Source organism: Macrotis lagotis, chromosome 2 (genome assembly GCF_037893015.1).
Source record: "Macrotis lagotis isolate mMagLag1 chromosome 2, bilby.v1.9.chrom.fasta, whole genome shotgun sequence".
NCBI lineage: Eukaryota > Metazoa > Chordata > Mammalia > Peramelemorphia > Peramelidae > Macrotis > Macrotis lagotis.
The window spans coordinates 183,672,480-183,690,914 of NC_133659.1; the positions used below are offsets into that span (position 1 = coordinate 183,672,480).

An 18,435-nucleotide genomic window follows, 5' to 3' on the forward strand; every position below is an offset into this window, starting at 1 on the left:
CTTCCAAGTCCCCCCCAAAAGAAAAAAAATGAAAGTAAACAACATTTGTTTAAATTAACTAAGAATGTTTTTGCTTAACCATTTGAGGGGGTAATATACTTTTATGGGGTTGAAAGGTGTAGTGGGGAGTGGAGGATCCCTTCATCTTGTTTGGAAAGTATCTCTGGTAAAACAAAATATGTTTCTGTCTTTAATAAAGTAAAATTGGAAAATAAGAACATAGATGGCAGAGGCTAATGAGAAGCCCACAGACATAGTTAGGAACAGGGAAAGCAAGAAAAGCAACTAACTAATAGAATTATGACACTTTTTAATCAGAAAACACCATTGCAAAAGGAGAGTGAGAAAGATCATATTTGTATTTTGTACTTTTTCTTTATTTAAATCACTGGTGAGAAAACCTGAATTTTTAAAGAAATATTAAATCAATTCATTTCCTTCAACTTGTGTAGCTAATATTTTTAAGGTTAATACCATTTATTCTTGCTTTATGGAAAGACTTATGAAAATGTCTTTACTTTGGAATTTTTTTTTATAACACACCTTTTCTTTGAAGGGAAATATGAAAATGCTATTTTGGGAAAAAAGTAAATTACTCATGGTCCTATTGTCTTATTTTAGCTTTTTTTAAACTAATCTATTTTCCTTTTGGAATCATTTAAGATGATTCAAATACTGACTCCTAGGAATTATATTCATGTTAAATTTAGAAAAAGAAAAATTTAGGGATTCTTTATGTTCTTCATTAGATTTCAGTATTATGAACTTAAAAAATAGCATAGATGGAAAGGATTATAGAGTACTCATAGTTTTTATTTTTTAATTGGGACAGAGCATTATAAAGCCAGTAGACAGATACAAGCCTGTATTTACTTAATGTTTTCTCTTTTATCAGATGGGAGGATAATATAAAAGTTGAAGAGGGTAATACATCCGTGAAAGGGTATTTGGAAGTAGCAGAGCCATTATAAATACTACTGCCCACATCCAGCCCTTTGTGACATACCATTTCTTAAATGACATTTTTGTAACAAAACAAAATCTAAAATGCAAGTTATTTTTAATTGGCTAAGCTCGATCTTATATCTTCTGATTTTCTAAGGAAAAATAACAAGGAATACTATTTTTTAAAAAAGTTAGATTTTTTGGGGGGAGGGGATATTGTGTAAAAGGAAAGCCAGACTCAAAGATTTCTCTATGTGTGTGATCTTAAGGACCAGCAGGATGATTTTTATCACAATGCCAGTTTTATATTTGATGTTACTTTTAAATATTGTGCATGGCTTGATTTATACATAGTTTGCATTGTCTCAGTTTCAGCAAGAAAACTAAAACTTAGAATTAGATTGTTCTTTTCCAGTGTAGAAATTGAGAATAAGTTAATAGAATATTTTGTGACAAATAGGTTTTGACCTTCAAGCAATTCAATTGAATTCTCCTGTAGTATCACTTTCTTTATATTTTGGTATTAAGCATCTTTGCTCATTAAAAAGTAAATAACTGAATTCTTTGAGCTCAAGTTGTTTTAAGCCAAAGTCTGAAAATAAATTCATTTCATTACTAGTGTATTCTTCATGAAAGTGTAAGCCATTATGTATAATTCTAGATCTTGACAATATAAGATATAAAACTTTTAGGCTTCTAGGTAGATTGTTAACCAGAGTTTTAATTCCACAGCATTATTCCTTAACATGAACTTTAATTCCGTGTTTCAGAATTTCCCATTATTTTAGGTATAAATTTGTCAATTATAATATTTATTTATTTAGTAAAATTTATTTAGTAAAATTCATTGCACAACCAATCCCACTCTTTTGTGGGATGCATTCAAAATTCTAGTCTGTTTTGAATATGGCTCAATGTTCAGATATCCTTCTGGGTTCATGGTAGTTGCTGAATTTGGAGCAGGATATGTTTACTTATTTTGATTTTACTTTTATATAGAAAGTTTGGTGATGTCAGCAAAACACTCAACTTTTTTGTCTTACACTTAAATATTCAGGTTATGAGTGTACTTTGGTGAAATTTATTTTAAATGAATTTTGAAAGAAACTAAAAAATTAGCAAATTCATAGTAATAAAATTTATCTCCTTAGAGTTCAGTCTTATTCTTGGTCCCTGATTCCAAGGGTCTCAGGAGTTGAAAAGTCTAAATAACATTCAGTACCTTTAGTAAAAATAATATATGTTCTCTTTTTATTAGAAATTTATTGAATTTGAAGATTCCCAGGAACAGGAAAAAAAGGACTTACAAACTCGAGTGGAATCCTTAGAGTCCCAAACAAGACAACTTGAACTCAAAGCAAAAAACTATGCTGACCAGAGTAAGTAAAAATACCACTCCTCATAAGTACATTGTCAAAAGTGAGTTCTAATGTTTTTAAATATATGCTTCAAATTAACAATTCGTCTTCAAGAGCAGAAAACCAAGTGTAGCTTCTACTTCATATTTTAATCTTGTACTCATGGCGGCATTTGTGTTAAGATTGAAGAGACTGGGCCTTTTCAGCAGTTTTGTCCAGAAATGTTGACTTTTTGTTGCAAAATCAAATTATGGTATTCTCATCACTTGGTATTCTTTTGAATTTTTCAAGATTTCATGAATGAGAAAAATGGCATGGATTATTTCTTCCAAGATAGGTTTAAATTCAAAGGTTTTGCTTCATTTGAAATCTCCTTGAAACTATAAAAAGAACACCATTGGGTTTTGAGATTTTGACCTATTTCCCAGACATCCACAATACAGAATTTCAACTCCTGAATTGTTTTTATTTCCTTTTAATGTACAGATTTCCAAAGGTAAATGTCAATAGGGAACAGAATTAATTGGTGACTTAAGAATTTTATTTCAGATGTCATAATGATATATGTAGCAGATAAATAATTTTTCTCTCTTTGAAGCAGTAGAACTTGCAGAAAATTTTACAAATATGTCTGAAATAGATGGTCAGAAGTTAAGACAAAACTGCAGAATCCTGAATCATAACATTTCTCTTTACCTTTTTTTTTTTTTAACAAGGCAAATGGGGTTAAGTGGCTTGCCCAAGGCCACACAGCTAGGCAATTATTAAGTGTTTGAGACTGGATTTGAACCCAGGTGCTCCTGACTCCAAGGCTTTACCTTTCTTTTTGAGACTTTTTCCTTCAGTGCCTGTTTGTTTTCTCCTTTCTCTACCCCTTAACTGGTTATAGTGGGAAATACATATATTTCACAGTACTTGGTGATACCCACCTCGTCGCACTAGTTGCTCTGGTCAGGCGGTACAAGGGAAAACAAGAAGCATGGTCTATTTATGCTATAATGTAAGTTCCTTCTCCCTAGCCCCCTTCCCCTTATCCCATTGACTGGGCTTCAGGGGGCACAAGCTATCCATGGAAATCTTCCCCAGTTACAGGAACAACAAGAAAAAGAAAATAACAAAGGTGATTTCATGTGCATATTAACAAGATCTGGGCAGAGGAAGGTGGAGCACAGTATATAATGTGTTGCAAAAATATATTTTTTGTAAGTTTAGCTAGCTGCAGGTGTTGTTTTTGCAGGGACAAGTGCATTCCAATGGGACAACAACAATAATGTTGATAACAGCAACCAATGACAATAACAACCATAATAATAATAATAATAATAATAATAATAATAATAATAATAATAATAATAATAATAGTAATAATACTATTAACCCTTTTGAGGAGACCTCACCTTTGGGAAATCACCTCTCATAATTCCCCCCCTCTTATTTCTTACCAATTGAAGTTTCCTCACACCATTGCTGGAATACTTCCTCTACTAAATTTTCCATTGGATTATCATCAGAGTGGTCTCGGATTGATACCCAACCCTGATTCTTTAGAATCATCAGTTTGAATATCTTTCTTAACCAAGCAGGATAGGGAGTCTTGGACTACTTAATGGGAGTAGGATAATTCCACTAAGAGGTATCGGTAACATTTTTCTTGGAGGCCACCGCCTACCATATCATTGGTACTGTTCCATTTGTTAGCATATGATACACAGTCTAACTGGGGTACTTGATCTTCCTTGAGTAAGTCCATTCACATTCATTCTCTGCAAACCACCTCCTTTTCCCTTCTCAGGAATGGGCAGTCAACAAACAAAAGATTTAAATATGGGGGGGGTGCATATATAGGGGTGACACATTTATAGAATCAAGAGGAAAGTTAGATAGCAAAGGGCAGATCCCCTGACCAAAGAACCCATACACATAGCTGCAAGATGGAGAAGATAAACTTTAGATCCTATTTTTTCCCCTGGAAATATCCAATATATTTTTGTATGTTCTGAATGTGTCCCAAAAAGTCCGCTCCAGTTCAGGTGACTTGTTGAGATCTTCTTGTCTGGTAAAGAAACTTCTTAACATGACATCTTATCAGACAAAGACTCATATTTTGATCATTAGACAGTAAAATTCTAGATTTATTACAGTTTATATTTTGACTTGCTGTCATGTTGATTTATATGTATATAATATATATGTATATATATATAAAAATATATATATATAAACTTCTATAATTGTTTTTACTGCACAAATGAATTTGCTGATAACTGTCAGATTAATTTGAACTTTTAACATATACATTAGATGATCATCTTAGTACTAAGGGTGTCCAGCAAGTGACATACAAGCAGTCTTAGCCTTTCTATAGGTGATTCTTTTCCTTATATACTCAACTGACTTAAATTCTTTTCCTTAAGGTAGAACTTGAAATTACTATTGCACAGAATTATGTCCTGAGATTACAAAAATCTTGTATTTTTTTAACCTTAAGTCTCTTATCTGACAAAACCCAAGGAATCTTAATTCTTGTCAGAACATATAGATAGCAGCAGATATCAGAACACACATTATTAGCCCATCTATTAAACTTTGATTGACCTAAATTTTCTATATCAGATTTGCTTATAATGGTTCACTAAAGATCCAAGACATCAAAGGAAAATTCCTTTATAGATACATTTTTGAAAGTCATCTTCCAGGCAGAGGTCATGTGTATAAGTCAAATTTTAAATCTATCTGGTGAGACATTATTCAGATGTCATATTCAGAAAATCAAGTCAGAAAGAGTCCAACCTCAGACTTCACTGAAAAACTGCCCCTTCAATTTTTCATACCAATGCACACACATTCCATGTAGTCTCCAAACCTCCCATGGACTTCCTAGTTGATCATATTTAGTATTAGACAAAGAACAGAAATCAATTAAAAGTCCAATAATCTAAAATAGTAATTCCATTTAATTAGACTTTCAAGTAAATCCAGTTCACAAGGACTAAATACCACTTATAATCATGATGGGGTTCCAATCAATGAGCCCTCTCCCCAATATATACATCTACTCTGAGCGTCCCTCCTGGGTCCCTGTCATCAGAATACACTAAATAGGGTTATTTTCCAAACCCATGGAAAAAGCAGTCAAATTCCCCCAGATCTGGAATATATTCCCTGACATAAAAATCCTCACCACCGATATATTCCATAACTCAATTAGAGGGTCTGTCCCTCTGGGAACTCTAACTTTTAGTCTCCAGACCCATATCCCCTTGTCTAAAATTATATCTGCTCTATTCCTGTATAAAGATGGTATGTCAGATTCCTCTTGGCTAGAGACACCCCTCCTTCTAGCCTATTGTATGACATAAACACCTCCTTTTTGCTAGGAGATTGCCCATAATTTCCAGAGTTCTTAATTAACTAGAGATTGTCACAGAAAAATCTCAAATTATTATTGTTTTTATCTTTCCTATTTTACTCAGGTGCTTTCACTTCAAAGCAAACAATCATGGTTTTGATATATATATATATATATATATATATATATATATATATATATATATAACCACAATAATCCCAATTTATATATGTACCGGAAAAATTCTTAGGGTAAGCACTTCTTTAAAATAAGCCTGTTTAATTATTAACCATGTTTAAAATATAAATCATTACTTTCAGAATTTTTTCAATGTTAGAAGATATTAGAGGACTTTAAATCTTCAATATGTGTTATTAATTCCAAATGTAACAAAACATTAATAAGAGCAACACATTAATTACTAGATTTTACAAAATAATCTTTCCATTATTGCATTCCTACATGAACCTACAGCTCTAAAACAAGTTCCGATGCATTATTTAAAAATTTTAGGGACGCCAGAGGGTCATGACTTTTGATGTTTTCCCTCATTATCTCTACAAAGCAATCAGTTATTAATTTCAGGCTTTGGTGTCATCACAGTAAATTAGCTTATATTTATGAAAGCAGATCACAAAACTGATAAACTCTTCAACATCTTATCAATAAGTCATCTAACTAGAGGCTGCATAATTTTACTTTCTCAATTATTTTTCAGAACCCCTCACACTTATACAATATTATTGGAGGGGTATCTTACAGTCAGAATATGTTTTCCAGTTTTCTATCTACCTTCTGAGTTTGCAATTAACATGGAAAATCCACAATCTTGACTTCTTTAATGTTGTACATTTAATTATTAATCTACATGAAACATAAAGTTTCTCACTGGCACCTTTTTTTAAGGGTTTTTTTTTTTTGCAAGGCAAATGGGGTTAGGTAATTGTTAAGTGTCTGAGACCAGATTAGAACCCAGGTACTCCTGATTCCAGGGCCAGTGCTTTATCCACTCTGCCACCTAGCTGCCCTAGCACCTTATTTTCTAATAACAAAACCAAACAACAAAAATGTTCTCTTAAAGTTCACCTTATAACAAAATTTCTTATACATTTTGTTTTACAAGCTTATTTACCTCTTATCCCAAATAGACTTCTATTTTTCAAAAAGAAAATGAGATTCTCCAAGAATTTAATCTTAAATAGGTAATTTCAAAATCCTAACACAAACTTGTACCTATGCCAGTGTTATATTTACATAGAACAAGATCTCAAATGGATACATTTTATTATTTTCTTTCTTTTCTTTTTTGCAAGGCAATGGGGTTAAGTGCCTTGCCAAAGGTCACACAGCTAGGAAATTATTGTGTCTGAGGCTGGATTTGAACTCAGGTACTCCTGACTCCAGGGCTTGTGCTCTATCCGCTGGGCCATCTAGCTGTCCCTGTTTTCTTATTTTCAGATGACATGTTAAGTAAGCTACTTCGGTTTTATACATATATATATATATATATATATATATATATATATATATATATATGTAAATGTATTATCTTCCATAAACACGAGGTAGAAAGCAAAGTTTCTCACAAGCTTTCTGTGCTGCAAAGACCTTGCGAGACTGTTAACAATGTATTATCTGGTTTTTATATAGCAAAGCTGTACAATTGTGATAGTAAATGAACATTAGATGAAACCTCAAATCATTCAATTTGTTTTATATTACAACACAATTTTAAATTCTCAGAAAGTTTAGTTTGAATTTCTTCTACAAAAGTTTACCTATTACACATAACACATTTTAATTTTATGTATATTTCCCTTTACTCCCTAGAACTTTTGCAACACAAAGAATTCCATTTTTTTTTAACTTAAGGACTCATTTATCCTTGGAGACCTTTAACAATTCCATGGCCTGCCTCTCATAAGGGGTAAGCTCACATGCCTTCTGGATCATATCTCTCACAACTTTGGTGTGTTTGGTCAAACCACCAGGTCCACCTCCACAGGCTTCCCCATAAATGGGAGGAGACTGGATAAAGTGGCCCTAAGGTTTGCTGTCCTCCACCACCTAAAGACCATGGTCTCCCCCCCACCCTTGCCCCAAGTCTGCCCCCAGTCAGGGCCTGGTGCCTCAAGGCCATATGCCCCTGGCAAGTCCCAGGCTCCAGCAAGGAGATCCTGTGTGCATACTAGCACTGGCCCCACTCCCACCCTCTCTAGTTATCCAACACAGAAAATTCTTGCGATCAGATGTTTCTGAAAATTCATTTTCATGATTACAAAATATAAAAAATAAATTCTTTATAAATTCCAAAATAACCTTAAATTATTTTCCTTCAAAGCTTAAAACTTTGGTAGTTCTTATTTTTTATTGTAGCAATTCTAGTTTCTTAATGCTCCAACTTATAAAAGTTTTTTATCCTCACTGACCAATATTTGTTAATATTTAGGAACATTCTTAACATTTAGCAATATCCTAACATCATAATCAAAGTTTTACACTTTTTTGTGCATTTTTTTACAAACCCCTTAATTCAGTTACATGTATTTTTAAATTACTAAAAGACAGAAGATCAGCTCATATAGAATTATCTAATTGAAGAAACAATAGTAAATAAATAAATAAATAAATAAAATTCCTATCCCCCCACCTTGAGTGAGGGGAACCTCTCTCAAGGGAAAAGACTTAGTAATCCCAGGGAATGGGAAATTCTCTTGCTCTTTAATTACTTGCTTCAGTTCTCTCTGCAGCCAGGCATGCAGAGTGGCCCTGGCTCAGGGAGGTTAATCAGTTCTCCATTGTCTGACACTCCTAGTGGGATGGAAGAGGGTGCAGAAGCCAAGTCAAAGGTGGAGCCAGGTGGTACTGGCTGAGGAACATAAGAAAGAGGAATGGCAAGAAGAGAATCCCATGGAGTTGGGGGACCCCCCTTCCCTCTTTTTTCCCTTTGTCTTCTCAAGAAAAAAATTGCCCTACATCCATCAGCCAAAGGGCTGCATATGGACTCTCTTCCTTGTTCTGAGGCCTCCCCCCCCCCCTTGCCTTCACATTCAAGTTTAAATTTTGACAAACCCAGTCTTTGGAAGACCTGCACTCTGGCCAGATGTTTCTTCTGAAATGAGTGCTTTCCCAAATCAAACAATATTTTATCTTTACAAAAACTTTTTATTCTTTCCTTTATAAGTTGGTAAAGCCAATCAGCAAGTTTGGCCCCTAATGGACTATTTTCTGGGACATTTGGAACTATGTTGCTAACCACCACTTTTGACTGGGACTTCCCCATGGTTCACCATATCTTGCCTTCCTCTGGAAAGGAGGATGACTAGATCTTGCTAAGGGCTCATCAGTTCTTGCTTTCTTCCAGAAAGCTTACTGTTTCTTGCCTTCTCCCTTCACTAAGCTCAACCTTGCTCCCCCCTGCTCCAGTCACCCAGTTCTTGCTCCAGTAAAGGGCTTATCCTTGGAGACCTTTAACAATTCCATGGGCTTCCCCTCATAAGGGGTAAACTTCACAAACTTTCTGGATCATATCTCTCACAACTTTGGTGTTTCTGGTCAAACCACCAGGCTTCTCTGTAAACGGATTCAGGGCTCTTTGTATCTTGTCCTCCTTGGTCTGTGCACAAAAACTTATGTGACTGATTAAAATTCTTCAGTGGGTGGTGGTGGTTGTTCCCCTTCGAGGTTTCTGCTTTCAGGCATCTGTCTTTCTTCAGGTCCCTTCCTTAAAAGTTAGAAGGAATTCCCAATCCATTCCAAGTGACCTGTAGGCGCCTGTCTTAGGATTTGTTGGGAGGCCCTTTCCCTCATAAAGGTGTTTCTGGGCCAATGCATCAGTTCTATGGGGTACACAAAGCACTACTCAAAACTCAAAGACTTAGATACCTTGAAAGCAGAAAGCAGTTTATTGCATTCTCCTGAGAAGGCAGTATCCCTATCATTGCACTAGTTAAGAAGCAAGGTGTTTTTGCCCTAATGCAAGTTTCTTCTCCCTCCCTCTCTTCTTCTTATCCTATTGACTGGGCTTCAGGGGGCCTAATCTATTCATGGAAATCTTCCCAGCAACATGAACCAAAAAAAAAAAAAAAGAAAATAACAGAGGTAATTTCATATGCTTATTATTAACAAGATGGGAGGAGGGGAGGGTGGAGCACAGTACATAGATTGTTACAAAATGTTTTTTGTAAGTTCAGCTAGCTGGACAACAACAGTGATGATAACAGCAATCAATGACAGTAACAATAATCATTATAATAATACCAGTAATAATACAGTTAACCCTTTTGAGGAGACCTCACCTCTGGGGAACCACTTCTCACATGATGAAATAAACATTTAATACAACTTTCCTACCCTGTGAGTAGTAGGGTAGTTGGGCAATATCTCCATTTTGTAAACTTGAAATCAAAGGCTCAGAAATGATTTGCCTACTGTTGACATAGTTTAAAAAATTTTCTGCCTCAAAAGTTTAGTTTTCTATATTTAACTGCTTCTCTTCTACCCCATTTTTTAATGAAGGACTCTAATTTCTATATGTAGATAAATAAATAGATAGGTGATAGATAATAGATATTAAGGCTATAGTAAAAGAGATGATAGATACAGATAGATAAATGATAAATAGATAAATATACACACTCATGCAAAATTTCTTCTCAAAACCTGATCTGCACTGCACAACATCAGGGCTCATATCCTTTTTTTTTTTTTTTTAAGGTTTTTTTACAAGGCAAATGGGGTTAAGTGGCTTGCCCAAGGCCACACAGCTAGGTAATTAAGTGTCTTAGACCAGATTTGAACCCAGGTACTCCTGACTCCAGGGCCGGTGCTTTATCCACTGCGCCACCTAGCCAACCCCGCTCATGTCCTTTTAAGAGAGTAGTTTCTCACTCCTCTGATGCATTCTTCACATGCTACCAAAATAATTTTTCTGTAACATAGATCTGGTTGTGACTTTCCCTTCCTTAAGAATGGCATCAGTTACCTCCTGGATAAAATGAAAAAGCTTCAGCTCGGTATTTAAAGCTCTGTGTCATCTTATTCCAGCCTAGCTCACTCTAGCCCCCAGTCCCAATATGTGGGACAATTTTTTTTTCTTTTATTAAAGATTTTATTTGAGTTTTACAATTTTCCCCAATCTTAGTGTCCCCCCCCAGAAAGCAATCTGTCACTCTTTATTTTGTTTCCATGTTGTACATTGAGCCAAATTGAGTGTGATGAGAGAGAAATCATATCCTTAAGGAAGAAACAAAAAGTATAAGAGATAACAAGATCAGACAATAAGATATCTTTTTTTTCCCCCTAAATTAAAGGGAATAGTCCTTGAACTTTGTTCAAACTCCACAGCTCTTTATCTGGATACAGATGGTATTCTCCATTGCAGACAGCCCAAAATTGTCCCTGATTGTTGGGACAATTATTAATTTTCTCTTCTGCAAAAGATATGCTTATGGCAAAAAAGACTAGCAATTATACAGTGACAAATATTTGAAGCATCATGCATTATTCTGATTATATTCTTCTGAGAGATTTATACTTAAAATACTAAACCTTGGAACAGTAAGCTCCACATTACTAAGCAAATCAATATCCATATTTTTTTTTGCAAGGCTAGGTTATCACTTGGGTTCATCCTTCATGAGGCTGTCATCTTTTCTTCTGAAAAGACTTATCAGAAGTAATCTGCATTGCACCTATGCTTTTTTTACCTTTCAAACACTTTGAGATTTCTGCTAAGGCTGAAATCTCTGTTGGGGCATCTCTGTTCGAGGAAAAACAAAAAAGACTAGTTTTGGTTGTGTCTAGATCAGCACTTGTGTACACATTTGTTGTTTCTTTTAGGGGAGAGAGAGAAGAACTGCATTTTTCTTCACCCTATTCTCCAAAATAAGAGCAGAAAAGGGAGCTTGAGAATCTAGATGTGTTTGACAGATAAGAGAGTGCTCAGTCTACCTTTGCTGATTTAATTCATATTACTTCCTTTCCTGTCTTTGGTTACAGTCAAATTGGTTTACCTTCTTGCCTCTAACTCTAGTGCACCATACATATATGTCTCTGTGCCTTGAACCAGACTATTGCTCATGGCTGCAATGCCCTGACTCCTCACTTCTCCCTCCTAGACTCCTGGCTTCCTTCATAGTGCTGCTCAGGTGTCTCCTCCTGTATGACTTTTTCTAGTTAGTATTCTATTTTCCAATTGTAATTACTTATCTGTTTATGTGAAAGATCCTCCCACAAGAATATAAACTCCTTGAAGGGCAGGTACTGTGTCTTCGTTTCCTCATATATTATAGATGGCAAGTACTTAATAAATATTTATTGAATTCATTTATCATTATAACCACTCTTTTCCTTTCACATGATCATCAATATTTACATTTGTATATATCCCTATTAGCCCTTAATCGTGAAAGACTTATATTCTCAATAAAATATCTTATGGCACATTTCTTTTTTGAAAAGTCCTTTAAGCCACCCAAAATGGAATTTCTTTCAAATTCTTGTCTAGAGGATTTATCTGCATTCACAAAGGAGAAATCTAGGTTCAGGTGTTGATTATTTGAGACAAAGATAAGACTGTAATATAAATTGAATTAGATGTATTTGACACGATTTGATGATTTGATATAGATATTGATAAGATGACTTCACAATATATCTATTAGAATTCATGTGTGCTACAGGGGGAGTTAAATTTCAGATTTGATTGCCGCAGTTTCCATTTTAGCTGATTGGGTGGGATAGGTGGGTTTGGGTCTTGACTTGAATCATAGGAAACTGTCTTATATCATTGCTTCATATTTCTTGAAAATTTCTATTAGTAGCTAACATCCATTAAATCTTGAGGAAGTCTTTATCTCTGTTTTAAGGTAGAATGAGGAAATTGGTTGAAAACTCACTTCATTATATCATTTTTACTGGAACCAAAGAGGCTATTTTATTAGACTATAATGTTTCTTTTCTTTAGTGGTTTGAATATGAATGAGTTCTGATTTTTAAGGTTAAATTCTGCCCCAAATCAGACCAAAACAGTATTTGTTTTAATTCAGTTCCTGTGTACTGCTAATGTGCCTAGGTGCCTATAGGGATACAAAATAAATATATATCTGCTTTTTATAGCTCTTAGTCTGTTGAGTAGACAAGAAATACATACACGAAACTTTTCAATTTTCCTATATCTCTGCTGATACTTAAGTACTTAAGTTACCTGAAAAAAATTAGAACATTTTCTCCTAAGCAGTAGACAAATACAAAAGAAATCTGTGATTTTTGTTTTTGTTTTTGTTTGTTTTTGTAGGTTTTTGCAAGGCAAATGGAGTTAAGTGGCTTGCCCAAGGCCACGCAACTAGGTAATTATTAAGTGTCTGAGGTCAGATTTGAGCTTAGGTATTCTTGATTCCAGGGCTGGTGCTCTATCCACTGTGCCACTTAGCCACCCCATGATTGTTTTTTTAACTTTAAGTTGACCAGATTTTATTTCCTTTCCCTCCAGCCTCCCTCAATTAAAAGGAAAAAAAATAAAAGAGCAAAAGTCCTTGTTAGGAAACATGAATAGTTAAAATAAATTCTATTTTATAAAAAATATTTGTCTCATTTTGCATTTTGATTGAATAACCACTATTAGGTTAGTTCTCTTGGTCATTGCATTGATTAAAGTTATTGGTTCTTTTCAAATTGTTTATCTTTATAATGTTTTTACTATTGTATAAATTATTCTCCTGGTTTTTTCACTTCACTCTGTATCAGTTCACTGAAGTCTTCCTAGTCTTTTTTTGTTGTTGTTTTTTTTTTAGATTTTTCAAGGTAATGGGGTTAAGTGGCTTGCCCAAGGCCACACGGCTAGGTAATTATTAAGTGTCTGAGACCAGATTTGAACTCAGGTACTCCTGACTCCAAGGCTAGTACTCTATCCACTGCGCCACCTAGCCGCCCCCCTAGTCTTTTTTGAAAGCATTTCTGTCATCAGTTTTTTTGTAGCACAGTAACATTCTTTTAAATTCATGGATCATAATTTGTTCAAACCATGATTTATTCTTTCGTGTTTGAGTTACCTCTTCGTTTTCCAGTTCTTTTGTCAAAGCACAAAAAAAAGTTGCTATAGGCATTTTTATACTTATGGATCCTTTTTCTCTTTTTTTTGAATCTCTTGGGGGCATAAACCTAGGAGGGGTATTCCTGAGTTAAGAGTTATGTACAGTTTAATAGCAATTTGGTCCAGATTGCTTTCCAGAATGGCAGTACTAATTATCAGCTCTTCCAGTAGGACATTTAATGTACTTGTGATTCACTCTGGTAAAAAGATCTATTGGTTTTTGTGTAAGAAGGTGTTGTATTTAAATTTTGCCCAAGTTTTGCCTTCCATTTATTTCAGTGAGAAGTCATTATTAGAATCAAGTACTTGGTAGAAAAAATTCTTAAAAGTTTAAAATGATTTATAATTGAATTTTAAAAGAAATTTATTTTCTTGTACCTTGTCCTTCCTTTCTTACCCATCTCCCATTCTGCATTAATTTGCTTTGGAAATAATATATTTTATCTTCAATGTCCAATTTTTTAGTATAATGGTCCCATTTTTATTATGATTAAGACAGTAGTAGCATATTGTAACATGCAGGGGGCAATATCATTCCTAGACAGAGCAAAAACTGATGATTGGTTCTGTGCATATAATTTGTACTCTTAACATTTCGGAGAGAAGTATTTTTAATTTTTAAAACTCAATCACTTACAGCCTCCACCATGAATGAGAATTACATTAATCTACTCCCACCTTCCTTTGAACCCACTAAAAGGTCATTGAAAAATTTAAAAAAGGAACAAGAATATTGTATCTGTCATGGATGTGTCTAATAAGTTGACTTGAAGGGATAGTTTGTACCTCAGGGAAAAATGACTCAGTTAAGGAAATTGTTTTATATTGGAATTTATTCTTAAGGTCTGAAAGCTTTAACTTAAATGTTTCTTGCCAATATCTGTCTTTTAAATACTTAAGTTAATTCAACTCCCTTACTTTTGGTCTTTATAAATTTTTACCTGCTCTTTTATAGTATTTAAGAGATTCTATGGGTGGCTGCTCAGATAAGGATTTAATTGTGCATTTAGCACCTCAGTAGGGTTACTAGGGTCTGTCTGGTGCTCAAATTTGCAAGGTCAGAAACTTATGAAGTTTGTCTGGACTCTGGGAGGTATCTTTACACTAACTTAACTAACTTGCAGAAGACAGTTTGTTGAATCAGAATGACTGTTTATCAGTTTACATAGAGTTTACATAGAGCAGGTAGCTTTGAATACATATTTCATTTGAGCAGAGTATTTTTTTTTTCCAGGAAGACTTTAGGACAGGTTCATGGATAAATTAGCATTTGCTGTCCTATAATTAATTAGACTTTACCTTAATTTATATTTAAACTTTAGGTAAGTTTGGGGTATGCCCTAATTATATTTGCAGATTTCTTTTAGTGTGTGAAGTTAACCTTATTCAATTTCTTTTAGTGTGTGAAGTTAACTTTATTCAATTACTTTATTTATACATTTTTTTCAAGTTTCAAATGGTGACTTTACAATTTTTTTTAAAGTTATTTAAAATTTTATTTTATTTTCTTCCTGGTTACATTAAAAATAAGTTTAAACATTCACTTTTTTTTTTAAAGTTTTTTTGTGGGGCAATGGTGCTTAAATGACTTGCCCTCACACAGCTAGTATGTATGAAGTGTTTGAGGTTGAATTTGAAATCAGGTCCTCCTGACTCCATGACTGGTGCTCTTTCTACTGGACTACCTAGTTGTACCTCCTAACATTTCACTTTTAAAGCCTTGACTTCTGTATTCTCTTCCTTTTCCCCACTCTAATCCCCCCTCATTGAGAAAGCATTTGACATAGTTTAAAAATGTGTTGTCATGTAAAACATTACCATAGCAGGCATGTTGTAAACATAACTCTCCCTTCATCTCAAAAAAGAGAAACCTTATGAAAAATAAAGTTAATAAAAAGTATGCTTCAATCTGTTATCCAGACACCATTAGCTCTATCTTTGGGTTGGATAATATTCTTTTTTTTGTTTGTTTTTTGTTTGTTTTTTGTACGGCAGTGGGGTTAAGTGACTTGCCCGAGGTCACACAGCTAGGTAATTTTTAAGTGTTTAAGGTCTGATTTAAACTCAGGTCCTCCAGTCTCCAAGGCTGGTGCTCTATTCACTGCACTACCTAGCTGCCCCCATTGGATAGTATTCTTTTTTCCTAAATCCTTTAGGGTTCTCTTAGGTTCCAGCATTGCTGAGAAAAGGTAGGTCCTTCACAGCTGATCATCCTACAACATTGCTGTTACTTTGTATATAGTACATCTGCTCATGTAAGTTTTTTTGAGAGCATTCTGTTCATCACTTCTTATAAGAAAATAGCCTCTCATCTTAATCACATGACAGTTCATTCAGTCATTCCCTAACTGATGGGCAACCCCTTAATTCTACTTCCTTGCTTCCAGAAAAGAGCTGCTATAAATACCCTTATACATAGAGGTCCTTTTCCTTCCTGTTTTTCATCTCTTCTGGAATATAGACCTAGCCGTGCCACTGCTAGTTCCAAATTGCACTAAAGATTTGTTGAATCAATTAACAACTCCTCCAAAAGTATATTAATTCTCATTTTTCCTACATGTTTTCCAACATATATCATTTTCTTTTTTGGTCCTATAAACCATCCAATTAAGAGAGAATCTCAGAAAATTCTAACCTGCATTTTTAAATTAGCATTACATGGTGATTTTTTTAAAAAAACTTTTTCAAAAATTAAAATTTATAAATACAATGGTATACCTTATTTGTGTCCTATAAGACATAAGCACTTATTAATATTATAGTTTACATTTTCTGTTTTAATTGAAATTCTTGTTCATGGCTATTTAATAAAAATTAGTTTTATAAAAGACAACCTTAGGACTGTTAAGAATGTATACCCTGATTTAAAATATATATTGGAGGAACAGAATGGGCAGATGTTTTATAGCCATTTTCTTTTTTTTTTAATCTTGAGCTGAATATATGTGTATGTCTACATGTGTATATATATATATATATATATATATATATATATATATTTGTATTTATGTATGTGTGTATGATAGAAATTATGTTGATACGTGAGACCAGATTTTATTCCTTTTTTCCCCATTGGATATCATATATGTTGGCAGAGATGATAATTATTTTTGCATATGATGGTTTTGCATTTTATAATCTATATAATTTTGATTAAATTTCATTTTTTAATTTTTCTATATTTAGTGGTTTTTCAATGTTAAGACTTCATTGTTTTTCCTGTATATGCTGATCATTGAAGATTGGTGGCAAAGATTTCAGAATTCTGAAGACATTTATCTAATTGTTAGCTTTCTGACTGCCTGTTAATATTTGGATATTTAAATCTTTATGCCTTAAATGGGGAGGGAAAGCCTTGATTTTTAAAGAGAACTTAAAGCCAGAGTTTTTTTGGTATGGAAAGTTGTCTTTTGAGATCACTTTGAATGTATTGTGGTTGTGTAGCCTTGAATAGATTTAGTTACTGCAAATAGATGAAGGTTTTGGAAGAGAAGGATGCCATGCAGTTGTTCTGTATGTTTGTGTAAGACTTATAGATAGATAAGAGGACTTCCGGTGTAAAGCAACGGAGAGTATATGGTTGGTCATAAAAAAGGTGATTTTTAAAAACTGAACTGTGCTACTGAAGAAGGTTGTAGAATATTCAGAGACCTTCAAGAAGGAAAGTTCAGTCCACCTTCCATCTTAGATAGTTTGAACTATTCTAAAAGCAAAGGGTCTGGATCACATGTTCTCTAGAAGTTCCTCTCAGCTTTTTTCCAATAATCTGATTTGTTAATCTGTGCAGTCATTTCTTGAGTATTTATTGTTTCTAAGGTTGCATCATTAGGTTCCTACTTTATAAAGTCAAATCACTTTTCCTTAGGCTTACAGACTGTGTAAAGGACTTGTGTCTGAGTTTTTAATTACTGTTTTGTTTTGGTCAGAGTTTTCCTTAATCTTTAGGGCATTTGATGCTAAATTGTTGAAGGAGAAACTTTCAAAGACTTGTGTCAATCCTTTGAGGCTTAGTAACAGCTGGATTGTCTGCCTTCCTTAAATAGTAAGAACTGAAGATTCTTTGTGAGAAGGCATATGAGTTGGATTTGGCTTTCTAGCAGGTCTGTTTCTCTTTCTTCCCCCATAGGCCTATCAGCAGTCTGATTGGGTGGAAGACAACAGAGAAGGAAGGTGTTCCAAACTTGGCAAAGGCCATCAATCTAAGGAGGTAAGCTCTGATTTTGTGTAGGCAGAGCAGGTAGCTCTTCCTGCCTTAATTTGATCCATCTGTTCTTGGAAAGATGAAACCTTCCCCCAACTATTAGCCATTGCCCTCATTGTCACACATTGTTGTGGCAGGCTAATTTAGAAGAGAGACAAAATTTTCTCTTGTGGCTCTGTTCTGATGGGGGAATGTATTAGTTTCTATTTTCTACCCACTGTCTTCCCTATTCCTGTAAAAAATGTTTTTAAATGAATTGGTTTGTTCTGTTCTTCAGAAAATTGTGGGTATTTTATAAACAATAAGTTAGGTTAAATGAAGCTATCATTTGGTTTCTGCTTAATCTTAGGTTGTAGCTTATTTTGAAGAATAAGGTAGTGACAATCTTTAGGTCTTTGGATGAGATTCTTTAGGGGTTTGAGTTTGTGTGTGAATTATTGTTAGAAATCCTTTGTTTTTACTGCTTTTAGTTATAATATATTAATATAAT

The 18,435-nt window shown here is 34.1% G+C and overlaps 1 protein-coding gene across 4 annotated transcripts in view; it reads left to right on the top strand.

Moving 5' to 3' along the window:
- SPAG9 (sperm associated antigen 9) overlaps nt 1-18,435 on the top strand; it is a 168,649-nt gene that overhangs the window by 35,729 nt on the left and 114,485 nt on the right. For 2 of the 4 annotated variants that reach the window (XM_074223706.1, XM_074223707.1), the window contains exon 2: nt 2,204-2,324. In XM_074223706.1, coding sequence (XP_074079807.1) covers nt 2,204-2,324 — 121 coding nt within the window. Of the gene's footprint in view, nt 1-2,203; nt 2,325-17,870; nt 17,952-18,435 lie in introns of those variants that run through there. The other 2 variants (XM_074223710.1, XM_074223711.1) reach the window with 2 other exon arrangements.